A 15163-nucleotide genomic window follows, 5' to 3' on the forward strand; every position below is an offset into this window, starting at 1 on the left:
TATTCTATTATTGAACTCTGCTCTGATTTTGCCTGTTATCATTTTTCTGTTATTGTTGTCACTTTAAGAAAAGATATCCTGGGGCTCTAACCAGTGATGCACGATATATCAGTATCAATATCGGTATCGGCCAATGTTGGTAATTTTTTTTAACATATTGGTATCGGTCGATGTGTAAAAGTGGGCCAATATTTACTCATTAGCTGCCGGCCAGAGAGCATCTTGAACAATCTTTCAAGACCCAAATAATGTTGTTTTCTATGACTTTGTTAACACCAAAACTACCTAAGAGTGGACAAGGAAAACAAGTTTTAAAATAAAGGGAGATATGTTTGTATGATTTTCAGTATGTTCAAAACTTGAATTTATTATTGTTTTTTTTTACCAACATTGATATCGGAAAATATCAGTTATCTGCCACAACAGCAATATTAATATCTGATATAGGTATTGGCCAAAACAAATTTTCATATTGGTGCATCCCTAGCTCTAACTCTTCCCTATCAGGAATTATTAATCAGCAACAATTTATCAATGTACCTGCTCCATCATTCAACTATAAACCCAAACAGTGAGGTCCTTTTGACAACATTTCTAAGCTTTCATTCAGCATAAAAACAATGAATAAAACTGAACTATTGAGCTGCCATTATAGTGTAAGCCATATGTGTTGTAGTGACAGTCTTTCCAGAGTCCTCGATGAAATGGTGTCAGAGCTGAACATCATACAGGCCATATGTGGAGGCAGGCCTGGCATGAGCAGCCAACTGGAGGGTCCGTCTGTCTTTCTTCTCATCCCAACAGGGGGGGGCTCAGAACGCCTATTCTGGGCTTCAGTCTCTCCAGAAGTCCATTTCCTACAGGGCACAGCCAGGACTTAATATAGATCACATCATACCTCACATATCTGTCAGTCCAATCAGGGATTATCACAAATAAAGGAGCATCGTACTGTTTTATTTAAAGCATGTGGTCCTGGAATAGGTTGGAAATGTTTGCATTGTGGACTGATAAAAGGATTTTCTACTTGGATTAAGTAATTATCACCAAATACTCAGATATCATGAGAAGAATGTGTCTGCTGTTGTTATCCTTGGCAGCTATGCAGTGTGCAATGCTGACATCTAGTGGTTGAAGGGTGAAAGTGTTTCAGCAAGCCAAAAAAAAAGTTAGTCACACATTTTTCTTCTTGTTTTAAGTTAAAAACTTGCCTGAAAATATGAAAAATTCTTCCACTGGTTAAGAGGGTGCCCATGTATCCACTTTTCCCTTGAATAGTCACATCTCTCATGATAAATACCCTTCTGTCCTACAACTGCTCCATCACACGAGGCCTCTCTCAGAAGTGTGTGAAAGTGACATGTACCGAACACACTGTTTTATCAGTAGTCTGTAATACCTGACTCTAAACCTTTATTCTTCGTATTTGATATGGCGTGCATTCATGTCCAGCAGATATTTAGAGTCAGCAAGTCCACTTCTTAAATCGCCCCTCTTTGAAAACACTTAGTATAACATGCAGGTAACACTCCTGATCCCTGTGCTGCATTCATGATGAGGTGACAGAATAACTGGCCTTCTTTTGATGAGCAGAGAATGAGCTTTTCCCCCCTGAGAAAATGAAAGTGACCTTACAACATAAACCTGCAGATAGGCGGTAGGTATTCTTTTGTATGCTTCACTGCCACAGTGACACGCATCCTTACACAGAGGTGCCCCGAATCCCACTAGGTGCTTGTATAGTCACCGGCGCAGTGTCTCTGAACACGCTGACCGATAAAGAGCCACTGTTATCTTCAGATAGCAGGCGCTGCGGCTGAATAATTTATGGAGGGATTCCAACACATTGACTCTGAGACGACATCCACAGACGCAGAGGGCAGAGCAGTGGTAAAAGGCTTGACGCGTGTCTCTGGAGATGTGTGTCTGTCTCTCAGCTCTCAAATCTTTTGAAAGTATGCATACTTGAAGATGTCTGCTCGTATTTCTTGTATTTTGTGTTGAATTCTCCTACTTTTAGTTGTTTCAATGTCCTCAGCTTTAAAGTGGCAGCTTGTTTGTCACAGTTCGTTAAACAAGCGGAAAAGGAATTAACTGGGAAAGAAACAAGGCAACTGAAGCCCTGTCCGAGCTACTCATTATCATCACACTGAGTTGCCTTCTCCCTCGAGCTTTGTCAATTACCCATTCAAAAAATGCTGAACCTTTACTCATGAAACAATTAATAGCTGCGTAATTAAAACATAATAATGAGCAAACGCTGTGATTGACACAAAGGTGAATCAGCAGGATTGTTAGGTAGGTGTTCTTGCCTGGTTTTCATTATCTTAGGTGAACCTTTTAAATAGCCTTTAAAACTCATGCTGTTGACACTGAACAAGGTGCATTCTGGGAATACTAGGGCTGCAGTGTGAGCTACAGTGTGGACACACAATCAAGCAACAATCTCCTGAAAAAAGAAAGCTGGAAATAAGAGCTACTTCAAGAGTAGTGTTGTTTAAAGGTGACATATCATGCTGATCCCTGATTTAAGACTTACATATAATATAATAAATTTGAAAACAAGACCTTACACCCCCTAAATTTTCAAAAAATGAGATATTGTATTTTTTCTGATATCCAAAAACGAGATTTGATGCCTCTGAAAATAGGTCATTGCCAGTTGGCCGCGAGATTTCAACCGACGACACGAGGATCCTTTCTTTTTATTGGAGTAATCTGATAAAGCAGCTCCTCCTCTGTGATGTCAGTCAGTCATACAACCGCCACCGAGTGATACACCCACCAAGAGCCGACTGACTGAGTGCTGGATGCAGGGACTCTGCTCTGCTGAGCAGCTCGGCTTTACATGGTGAACTAGCAGTTAAAACACTGTAGTTGTAGCAGACATCGTAATACTTGTGAGACTGTGATATTTGCATGCTTGTTCTGACATGCACTGTGAACCTGGACCACAATAATGCTGCGGTAATAACATGGTGAGGAACTGACGGTAGAGGCGATCTTTAGACTACACTTTCAGCATGATGGATAAAACAGACTGAGAAAAGTGAAAGAGCAGGATGGAGCCCTGTTATAGAAATAGTTTATTGGTGAAGTCTGCCTATATTTCCACTATTAAACTATACATGTTACAGTACGGCTTTGACTTACCACACTGAAGCGTCCTGAGATAAACTGTGTCGAGGTGGATTTTCTTCCTCCTGAGCTGCAGAACCGTCCGGGTCTGACTCGGGGTCCAATACAAAAGGACGTGTCCTACACTCTGCCATTTCATTAGTGCTATCAATGCCTTACGGCGAAGTTTTGGCAAACAGCAAACTCGCTCGGTCTGCCCCATTCAATATGGCGATTTTGTAAATACTGCCATGCTGCAAAAACCGTCCCCTGGCTCTACCCCCTCCGCCCCTCTGATAGAACTGCCAATCAGAGCACAAAGGGCTGTGACGTTGCGAGGTTACTGGAGGTCATTCTCCAAATGGAGTGTTTCAACGAGATCTTCAGAATGGCCTGAAATGAGGATATTGAGAACGCTATTGTGGGGCAATGAAGGAACTAAATGACTTGTACTGAGGGCAGAAATGCTTTACAGGCATCTTAGTCTGGCATAGTGAAAAGGAGAAACAAGCATGATATGTCCCCTTTCAGCGATAATCTCAGACTGTGAACCATAGGAGTCAACCATGTCTGAGGTAGAGCCCCGCCTTGGGACACAAAATACAAAGCCCAAAATTTCTTCTTTCAGACAGGACTGGTTGAAACAGTTTCTCTGGCTGGGGTATAACAAAGGACAGCGTTCGTAAGCAGGTCAACAACGTTTCATATCAAATCTTTAAATAACACTTTTTTTAAAACGTACTATATGCTGTGAGAAGTGTGTAGAGAAAGTGGCGCCGCTCCCAGCTGAATTTCGGCAGCAGGCAGTCAGAATCAGGTCGGTTGGCCGTCTGAGAGGCATGTGATCAAGCAGAGACCTGCCATGAGACTCTGTGACATGATGTTAGGTCTCAGTTCAGCACTTAAAACACTAGCACTTTTTATTTTTGAGTTTGAAATGTTACATTTCAGCTCAGTGAAGCATTTTAAACACTTTGTCTCTTTATAATTGTGCTGCAAATAAAGACAAGTGGTTCTCTAAATTGTATTCTTATTTAAAAAATTTAAAAATTATCTACATTATATTATAGCTATGGAGAGTAATTAAACAGTTATTCTGTGGCATCAAAGGTGATGCAATGAAAAAATGTGGGTGCACCTAAAAAAAGTTAGGCAAAACCAGTGCAACTAATCCAAAAAGTTAGTCCAGAGCCCGGATGTCAGCTGTAAGAGCTGTTGTGAGTTTCTGGAGTGTATGGAGCTTTAGTTTCATACAAGCAGTCTATGTGCAGTCCAAATGTGAGACGTCTCTAGAAATACCTTGGTTTTGATTGTGCACTTAGAAAAATGTAAATGTTCACATATTTTAGACCATGTTTAATTTCACTGCCACTGGAAACTGGAAACATATGAAACTGGATCTCAGGTCCTGATTAACCCCTAGCCTGGCTTTGGATATTCCTGCTCCAAAGGCTGAAGAATCCCAAACTATGAGTTATAATATATCATCCCAGCAGTGTTTAACACAGCCACACACACACAAAGAGTTGCTTTTCTGTACACTGATGATGTGTTTTATTGAAAATCCACCTCTGATTAAAATGAGCTAAGCCTGAGCTCTTTAAAGAAATGATCACAGGGGCAACCTTTCTTTTCTAAATCTGACACTGACCTTGGCCCACTCAAAGCTACTACAAGATTACCGATCAGATTACTCTGTCACGGTTCAAAAGGTTATTATATCGATCTCAGGTCAGTGTAAGTGAATAAGTGTACAACCACTGTCTCCTTAGTATGGAGCTCTCATGTTTCCATAAGAGGATAATAAATAGATCAAGGATGTAGATTCCTCCAAGTTCAGCCTACATCTCCCGTCTTTAAAAACTGCATTGCAGTTCATTTAACCCACAGGGCTGTTTCTCCATATGCATTCTGCTAATTTTAGACTTCTCTTTGGAAGACAAGGTCGCAGTGTGTGTGTGAAATGTAAGGCGGGGAGAGTCAAGATGCACATTGCTTCCTCTGTCTGGCACTGCTGTGTCTACCCACTGACCCGCTAACACTGACTCACAGGGTTTCTGACCACTGAGACACGAGAGCTGGAGAGGAGGATGGCATCGAAGCTGATTTCAGGCTGTTGCAACACAGAATAATGAGCTCTGTGATTAATGGCTGTAGCTGGTGACAACATCTTCAACTGGATTCTGCAAAGGATGGGTTGCTGTTTCTGTGTGTGCGTGTGCATGTGTGTGTGTGTAAAAGTTTGCTGGAGGTGTGCTCGGATGAGGCAATATCTGTAAAAAGTGGAAATCCTGGAAAGTAGAGTTTTCGTCTTTGTTTTTGGAAAACTTATTTATGAATCTCATCAACAAAGAGTATTCAAGTCCAACTGAGCAGTGAAGTACATTTTTTAAAGGTAGGGTTTGCAGGAATTTTTGTTACTTGTTTGTAAACACAACATTCAACTAGACTCCTCCTCCCTGGGTCATTGCCAGCGCACAGCCACTGCCTCAGACAGAAGCTTTGTGAACACACTCACCAGCCCAGCAACCACCTGTAGAATCACGTTTCTATGTGGGAGAGTCTCAAGAGCTGTGCACCTGACTTTGCATGTTACTTTGCAAGTATCGTAATTCTTTTGTTGGTACTCCAAGGATTGTGAGGCAGCGTAGGAAATTCAAATAAGTGACTATTACAGCAACGATGAAGTTCCATTCACTTTGGAACCAAAAGGATACCTGTATGAACCGGAGAACACAGAAGAGGAGCTGCTACAGATGGCGACTGAAAGGAATACAGAGGAAACATCCACGGACACTGGACATCAAGATGCTGAGTGCTACTGCTGCCACGACTGTTGTTGTTGTTGTTGCTGTTACAGGACACTCCAGAATTTAGAAGAGCAGGGAAATCTGTGTGATGAGTTATACATGAGTAATACGGCTTGAGAGCCAGCAGTGTCCTCTGACAAATCCTGAAGAGTGTCTGTAACCAAGTTCCACTCGTGACAGCAGTAACACCCAGCATCCGTGGGCATTGAGTCACAGCTCAGACATTTACACCACTGAGTATTTCCGACTCTATCTCGATGTCCAGTGTCCGTGGATGTTTCCTCTGTATTCCTTTCAGTCGCCATCTGTAGCAGCTCCTCTTTTGTGTGCTCCGGTTCATACAGGTATCCTTTTGGTTCCAAAGTGAATGGAACTTCATCGTCGCTGTCATGGTCACTCATTTTAAATTTCCTACGCTGCCTCACAATCCTTAGAGTACAAACAAAAGAATTACGATACTTGATCAAACTTACACGAGGCTACAACCGGCACCCGAAGCATAGCTTGTTTACATTCCCTACAGCTGAAAGGAGGAGGGGGGACGGAGCGCACTGGCGCTGCGCGGAAGGATACATGACCAGTTAGTTAGGTCCGGATAAATGTTTATATTTCGGAAGACTTAATGCACTTAAAAAATATTTTATGTAGCGTACTCTTAAACTGTGGTATTACTTTTTGATTTTAGTTCTTGTAGGCAGAGAAAATAGCCTTTGAATCTGGTACGGTCTCTCCCTGTTAGTGTCTATTTCTTCGTCACCATCGATTACAGTCTGTGTCTTACTGAAGGAGAGGAGACACCTTTCTACTGTATCTAATGTCCTTAGTGGTCACATAGAGCTCATACAACCCCACTTCAAAAAAACTGAACTATCCCTTTAAGGCAGACATCGACACTGACACGTGTGTAGAGGCCCGTTGGCTGTAAAAGCTGATATTCTGTGTTTTTTTAGGACTATCCTGCAAACTCTACCTTTAGGGTATGCACTGATAAAATAAAAAAATAGATGTATTACTATCATATAAAAGTACATTTATATGATATATTCCATTACATCTTCTAACAGTGATTTAGCTACAGCCTGAAACATAAACTCTACATTTGAGTTGTAAAGGTAACTGGCGAGGTCTTCTTACTAATGTGATGAAGTATGAAACTGAAACCAAACTGAACTCGTGTAGCTCATTCTTCACTATGGGAAACAGCTTTAGTAATGGGCTGCTGCATTATCTTTTCAAGGTGTTCTGAAGATGCACAGCTTGGTTAAAGTTTTCCTTTTGTCTTCAAAGCATGTCTTCACTAAATGCCATCACTAAAAGTGGAGACAGCAAACTTATTTGACTCCTGAAACTTTTTAAAAAATTAGCCACAACACTGAAGAACAGACCATAAATCATATTTGGTCTGAGAGGAACAGAGGATGGGAATATGTGAGAGATTCTTGTGGTTAACTGATGAACTGTGGTTGGGAATCAAGACAACATAGAAAAACAATCCAGTAAGACCAAAGTTGGATAAAAACAGAACAAAGCAGAAAAACAAAAACAGGAAACGAAGAGTATCATAGCTTAAATCAGGAATCCAGTAATAATAAATAAATGAACAAATAAATATTCAGGATCTCAGTTATCTAACTCCCAGTCTTCTTTTAAATGGCAGAATGCAAACACACAGCTTGTGGTTAAATATAAATGACATGTTAATGCTTTCATTTATTCAGGAAAGGTGGCATTGTGTTAGCGCCTGGCCTCAGGCTGTAGTTGCATCTTTGTTTACATGTGTCTAATGAATAATGCTGCGCTTTGTTAGCAAGCCTGCACGCCAGATGTATCATCACCTAAGGACAGTTAAAGGAAACATGGTTGGTGCAGAGCCTCCTCTGCTGCTGCAGTTACCTCTTTAAATCAGATTGAAACTTAGTGACCCCTGCTTATCCTTCCATGTTCAGGACCAGGATCCTTATATGTGCTTTAAATTGGGCTATATGATGGCATCTGTTTAGATTGGCTGCTTGCTGAGAGTTTTTGACAGAAAGCTGGCCTGATTTCACAAATGAGGTATTTGTTTTGCTAACAGGCTGGCTTGTGCTGTCTACTTGTCACCACTACTCCGTGCCCACTAACTGTTCTCCTTAATGGCATACATTGTTTTAAAGAGCAGTGTGCTGTTTAGCTTACCAACCATTAAAGTTTGAGTTTCCAGCAGAGCAGGCCCAGTAGAGCTGCAGTTTAGAAGACTACTTAAAAATACATGGCTTATGATGCACTGGGGGAGCAGTGAAGTTGTAGAAGTACTCTGTAACTTTGTTTTATGCAAACTCACATAGAAAGTCTTCCAACATGTGAGCAGTACATGAAAAAAATATAAACACAAGCTCATGTTTTCCAGTTTTCACTGCAGCTGCAGTCAGCTGTGCTTCAGTCTATTGAAGCTGAGAGTCTCCTGGTCATCTTTCTGTCTGCAGTATTTCACTGTGAGAGTGTTTCATCTTTAGAATCTATGAACTAGTATATGGCGTTCCCCAGGGCCCGATCTTGGGTCCAACACTTTTTAACCTTTACATGTTACCTTTAGGAGATGTCATCAGGAGACACAGTGTCCACTTTCACAGCTATGCTGATGACACTCAGCTTTACATCGCCATGTCTCCTGATGACACCAGACCGATCGATGCCCTTTTTAACTGTATTAAAGACTTCCAGTCCAGGATGGCAGACAACTTTTTGCAGCTCAACCAGGACAAAACTCAAGTTTTAGTTATTGGTACAGGTCCAGAGAGAGAGAAACTGGAGAGCAAACTCAAAGCACTGTCTTTTAATCCCTGCAAACAAGTTTAAAATTTGGGTGTAACATTTGATTTTAACCTCAGTTTTGAGCCACATATTCGAGATGTCACCAAGAAGGCTTTTTATCATGTAAAGGACATCTCCAGAGTGTGCCAGTTTCTCTCTCAAGCCAATGCAGAGACTCTTTTTCATGCTTTTATTACCTGCAGAATTGATTGTTGCAATGCTCTCCTCTCTGGTCTTCCCAAAAAGAACATTTCACATTTACAGCTCCTTCAAAATTGAGCTGACGAAGACCAGAAGGAGAGCCCACATTACACCGATTCTCAAGTCTCTGCATTGGCTGCCTGTATCTTTTAGAATAGACTTTAAGGTTCTTTTATTGGTTTTTAAATCTCTTAATGGTCTTGGACCCTCTTATTTATGCAATTTGCTTTTACCATATGAGCCCACTAAAGCCCTCAGGTCTTCAGGTAGTGGTCTTTTAATAGTCCCCAAAGTTAGATCTAAAACATACGGGGAAGCTTCCTTTCATAATCAACTTTTAGCATTTTATTACCTTTGTCATATTTTATCATGGTTGTATTTATTTTATTTACTTATTTATTGAGTCAGTTTAGTTTTTAGCTCCAGTGTTTCCTCATTTTCAATTCAAGATAGTGTTTCCTCAGTCCTCTGTGGATTTCTAAAGAGTCCTGGCTTACAGTCCTTGTCTGTGTGCGTGTGCGCGTATGCGTGTGTGTGTGTGTGTGTGTGTGTGTGTGTGTGTTTGTGGGGGGGGCACATAATTTTGCGTGTGAGTGCTTGTCTGTGTTAAATATGGGGTAGGAGGGTGGGTGGGATCTGCTTGTTTATTTTAATGTACAGGACTTTGTGATACATCTCATGTATGAAAAGTGCTTTATAAATAAAGTTTGATTTGATTTGATTTGATCTTTTGATGAATTCACAGTTATATGGCACAGAGGGTCTGACACCTCCATCCCAAAATATAAACGCTGTACAAACTCATTATATACCTCTAGATCTATTAACAGGGTCCGGCTGTTGAAATTGATTTCTGAACACATTACAGCTTAGTGCCTCTTACGTAATCAATAAGTTACTGTACCAGAGGAATAACAACAGTCTAAGGAGGTAATGGACACCACAGGCTCAGTAATAAGTCTTTGACTCAAACCACACAGCACCTACGAGTCTACGTTCAGCAGCTAATGTGAGCAGGTTGTATTTCATGGCTGAGAAGGACAGGAAATCATAAATGAGAGGTGATTGGATGGGAATACTCCTACAGCTCTCTAACATCTCTCCTAATAAGTTACTTTCTAACTTTGTCTTTTACCTTTTGGGGAATAACTCTGTGATTTTATCATGTTTCCTGTTAAATAAGTCACTGAACTCATTCTTCCAATCAGGAAACCATTTTTAGACATTTTACGAAGCTCTGCAAAAAAACCTGACTTCAAAGTCAACCAGTCCTGCCTGAAGTTTACCTGAAGAAGACTAAGGTGGTCTGAATATCAATGAGCAGCGACAGCTTCATCCTGCATATGAATAATTCAGCGTATTGAGGACAAAGCTTTCAAGCCCTCTCCCTCAGGATAATCACGTACGTCGGGCTGTGCTCACCTAACAAGTGTTACCAAAGAATCCATATTACTATACGAACACCAGCGCCGATCTGTTGGCTGCTTTCAGACAGGCGTGACTCTCGTCCTGCTGGGAAAGGATGGCTCTATTCCCGGCTCACTGTCCACGGCCCCCCTTTGTCTTCTCAGGTACAGAATGTGGTTCACTCATCTCAGGGGAAGCAATTAGATTTAGCTCTGCTGTCTCCCCTAAAGCGCAGCCATCTATCACTGCACGCTAGTTAACGCTGTGTGCGTTTAAACCCAGGAACATTTTGTGGACGGCCAGGGACAAATAATTTGCATATGATGTTTGTAAATACATCACACTCACTTGATTTGGTAGTATGATTGGAGGGATTGCTTTGGGCAGTGTAGTCGTCTGCAGTAATGACTTTGCTGTGATATGCATCAACCAGTGATCCACCACATTGTTTTCGAGCTCTAACAAGATGTCCTTTCACTTTCTCCAGTGCCCGTCTGCTTCATTTTAGTTTGTTTAAACCTGGGGTCTTCAACCTGTGGCTCTGGAGCCTCATGCGGCTCTTTGACTCCTTTGCAGTGGCTCCTTGTAGCTTTAAAAAACATTATGAAAATAAAGAATTTTTGTTTTTCTTATAGAGGGCATTGATGATTAAAGACATCGACACTAAGTAAAATCATGGGTTAACATTTTGTTATACTAAATATGGATCAGTTCTGTCAATAAAGTTTTAAATTTTTTGAGATTTTTTTTCTTTTTATTCGACAATTTTTAAATCTAAAGTTTTGAAATTTATTAAAAAAAATCAAACTTTTTTGAATTTCTAAAATTTTGATTATTATTTGAATTCATTTTTTTTCTTTTTTTTTTTCTTTTTTGCAAATTCAAAAAATTTGGCAAATTTTTAAAAATTCACAATCTGGGGAACTTTTTTGAATTTTTTTCACATGTTTTGATTTTTTTTTTAAATTTTGCAAAATTTGACATTTTTAAATTTTGCAAAATTTTTTCAAATTTTAGAAATGCATAATATTACAAATGTATTTTATTTTTTTATTTGCAAATTTATTAGATATAAAAAAACAAGACAACTTCTAGTTTTGATAATTTTTCACGAGTTTTACTATGTTTACAGTTTTTCACTTTTTCGTCTTTGTTTTGAAGATAAAGTAGATTTTGTGGCTCCTGCATGACTGTAATTCTGGTGAGCTGAGGCAAAACGGCTCCCATGAAGTAAAGGCTGCAGACCCCTGGTTTAAACAGTTACACTGAGATTAAAGAGCAGGGTCAGGTGCAGGACAAGACTCCTGGAGTTTTTTGGACATTTCCTTTTATCAGACAGCCAAGTGTCAGGATGCTGACTCATGGTTGAACCTTTTTTTAATCTCTTTTTGCCACATTTGTCCCGGAACTTACACCAGCTGTCGAGATCATTCCATTTGAAGAATCAGTTGAATTTCTCTTTTTAGTTTTTGTTATTGTACAGAAGAATGATTCTATTTGTTTTTTGGAAAAACTGTTTTTGCATATGGTGGTGTTTTATTCAAAATTATAAAAGTAAAAACATTGGCAGAGGTGCAAATTGTGCTGCGTTTTTTAACACATGCAGGTTTATTTTAGTTTATCTGGCGTCACTGAGTGGATACACAGAGCTGGTTGTCAGCTAAGTAAACAGGAGAGTTTGTGTTAGCAGGGACGTATAGCAGCCTGTGCTAACACACCTGAACTGTCCCAAACAAGAATCCTTCAGCATCTCATCAAAATTCAACTCTTTGGAGTCGAGGATAAGACAATATAAAGAACTTTAACTTTACCACATTTTCCATGCTTGTATTTTAAAGAAAGTGTATGTGTCGTTTTTTCAGACTTGATGCCGAGAAAGCCAAACATGTAGAGAGAAAAAAACATGAGGAGTGTGTGAGAGAGAAACATTGGTAGTTTTCATTAAGTCGAGTGTATCCTTCAATAAGAAATGAAAGCTTTCATCCAACCACTGGGGCATGAATCTCACAACTCAAGGTCAAACTTTTCACTGACTGCTGATCATTTTAGAAACGTATAGAGATCAGAAATCATACACGGCAGGCAGCGATAAGTCTGGGCATCTCAGGATACTGTTTGAAATACACCATCATCTGGCAGCATCCCTGTTAAAGAAGGTTGATCATCACATTTGTTAAATCCTGTGATCTGATCATACATTGTTTTCTCTGGTAAACTTTGCTGCAGCTGCGGTCTTGATGATACGCTGTGGAGTGATATGAAGCTGAAGATGGAAGCATTCCAGTTTGTGTAAAAGTCTTATTTTGCCGTCTTTATATCTTAATGAAGAACTAAAGTTGTTTCCCTTATTGTGATGTTGCTCCTTTGTCATGGAACGGGCTGAGGCGTTTGTTTGTTTGTGTGAAATACTTTCATGCTTTTCAAGAAACTCCAGGACGATCAAAGGCATCCACTGAGAGCAGACCCACCAGCCTCACACTCTCTCCTCTTCCTCTCCTCTTCCTCTTTCTTTGAAACACACGTATGGTCCTCCAACTTCAGGCAAAAGCCAGCAAGTCTCTCTCTTTCTCTCTTTCCTCTTGCTCCCTCCCTCCCTCTGCTTCACAGAGCGGTCCTCCTCACACTCCTCTTCCTCCTCCTCCTCCTTGTCATCCCACCCCCTTTCACACTCTGTTGATCGGCTCAGCAAAGGGAAAGTGTCTGTGTGAAACCTGAGGATCACTTGCAGACTGAGGAAGCAGGGAGAGCGTGCTCGCCGTGTTTTAGCCTTCAAGGTAAGAAAGGACGGATGATGGCAGTCTAACCTTTATGTAGACTTTAATTTCTTTAAATTGAAAGATGTAAATTGAATGATTCTGGGAGAAAAACTTGAGCCATCCCAGAGGATTGGAGTGACTTGTGATCTCTTGATATGTTAAACTTCTGTTCCTGTAACAGGACCTCAGAGGGGGTTGTAATTCTAGCACTGAATGGAGTAGAGTATCATGAGGAGATGTTTTATTTAGTGTCATGATATCTTGTTTGTTTTGCTCTGTGAAGAACATTGGGTGACACTTGGCGTGTTCTCTGGCATAATTTAAAAATCAATTAGCATAAGGCAGACCATGAGATCATTGCATGCTATTTTAAGGAAATCTGCCTTGTGTATTGATTTTTTCCATCATAATTCCAGGAACTGCTGCAAGAATAACTTCCCTTCTCTTTACAATGGCTCAGGACACATAGGATGAGCGTTTTCCAGCTCTGAAAGGGCACGCTGAAAGGTCTCGCATCTCATTATGGTTGTGCATAACTTAGGGCAAAAACCAGCAGAAATTAGCATATGTTCTCAGGTGGATTGTCTCAACTTGTGGCGGTTTGTTTTGCATGCTGTAATAGCTGTAGCTATTTGTGTTTCAGTGTTTACCCGAGGCTGTTAAGGGGTCGCCGTTTGAATCATGAGGCTAATAATACTCACAGCTGTGTTCCAGTGTTGTGTTATCAACAGCAAACTCATATCCAGATTATGAGGGCTGTGTGTGGTGAGAATTTGCACTCTTAAAGTTACTGAAAATAATGCAAGTCTACGTTTCAAATCAGAAAAGCTCCAGTCATGTGCTCACCAAACAAGAGGGCCCAGTGGAGGGAGGACCTGCAGCATTTCCGTAAAGAACACGGCTTCTCCAAGAAAGTGCTGCTGAACTGCTGCCTGGTGCGACGCATCATCACCTGGGCCTCTCCAAACCCTAAAGGTCAGAGTCAGTCTACATCAGTGGTTCTCGACTGGTCACAAGCTGCAACCCAAATCGGGGGAAATTTTCAACTTATCAAATTTATTCAGTGAAAATATGGTGCAGTTTGAACCTGAGGTACAGAATGACAGAGTTTACCAACGTCACTCACACACACGTGCATTTTAGAGATACAAGGCTTTAAGAATATTATGCAGATACATGAAACAAAAAAACCTAGGGATGCACCAATACCTGGGCTTTGGGTATCGGCCGATACTGATCCTGATCAGATACCAGTGTTAGATAATAACCTGCATGCTCTACTGTGGGATAAGACTGGTAATGTTTGAGTAAAAGATAAAAATGACTATATATGGAATTACTGAAGTTAATATTTATTTAAACTATAAGTGTTTGAATGTTTAAAAGCAGTTTGGTAAAAAAATGCTTCAGAATTTACAAAAATGATTATTGTATCGTAAAATTTTATACCTTGTAGACTAAATCACATTTTAACCTTAGTGTCTTTCCCACCGATACTTGAGCCAGCTTTAGGGGCTGGATCGGTACCAGGATCTAGAGCTGACACGATTCCTCGAATGATTCGAGGTACTCGATTACAAAAAATTACTCGAGTAATTTTCTCCGCCTCGAGGAATCGTTTAATTTTAAAAAAGATCAAAGAGTGGTATTTCAAATAGAGCTGAGGCCATATTAAGAGAGTTTTCAGACCCCTCAAGCTACCTCTTATACAAAATAGCAACTAGCAACAAATCTAGCTTCTTTTCTGGAGTTTGGAGACTAATGGGTCATTCTATGAAACAGGTGCCATTTGGGTCCACAACATTTGATGAGATGTACAAGGCACAAAAAATGTGTCACAGTGTGTTTACAAATTTTGGAGCTACAAAAGCAAGTGCTCTTATTGACATGCTGTATCAGAAAATTATATTTCTTAAAGAGAAAAATTTTCATTTGAAAAATAACTGCTCTTCAACTGAACAAAAATGTATTTTATCCGATTACTCGATTAATCGATGGAATTTTCAGTAGAATACTTGAATACTAAAATATTCGATAGCTGCAGCCCTACCAGGATCAGATCAGTGCATCCCTATAACAAAG

At 40.2% G+C, this 15163-nt stretch overlaps 1 protein-coding gene across 4 annotated transcripts in view; it reads left to right on the plus strand.

Moving 5' to 3' along the window:
• kcnip4a (potassium voltage-gated channel interacting protein 4a) overlaps positions 1-15163 on the plus strand; it is a 189717-nt gene that overhangs the window by 7160 nt on the left and 167394 nt on the right. The window contains exons 1-2 of one of the 4 annotated variants that reach the window (XM_074661802.1): positions 12984-13099; positions 13905-14056. The exons of 2 other annotated variants lie outside the window; for them this stretch is intronic. In XM_074661802.1, coding sequence (XP_074517903.1) covers positions 13918-14056 — 139 coding nt within the window. In that variant the 5' untranslated portion in view covers positions 12984-13099; positions 13905-13917. Of the gene's footprint in view, positions 1-12983; positions 13100-13904; positions 14057-15163 lie in introns of those variants that run through there. One more of the 4 variants, XM_074661803.1, reaches the window with a different exon arrangement.

Source organism: Halichoeres trimaculatus, unplaced genomic scaffold (assembly GCF_033239565.1).
Source record: "Halichoeres trimaculatus isolate MK-OKI-2021-1 unplaced genomic scaffold, fHalTri1.1 fHalTri1_scaffold_22, whole genome shotgun sequence".
In the NCBI taxonomy this organism is placed as follows: Eukaryota; Metazoa; Chordata; class Actinopteri; order Labriformes; family Labridae; genus Halichoeres; species Halichoeres trimaculatus.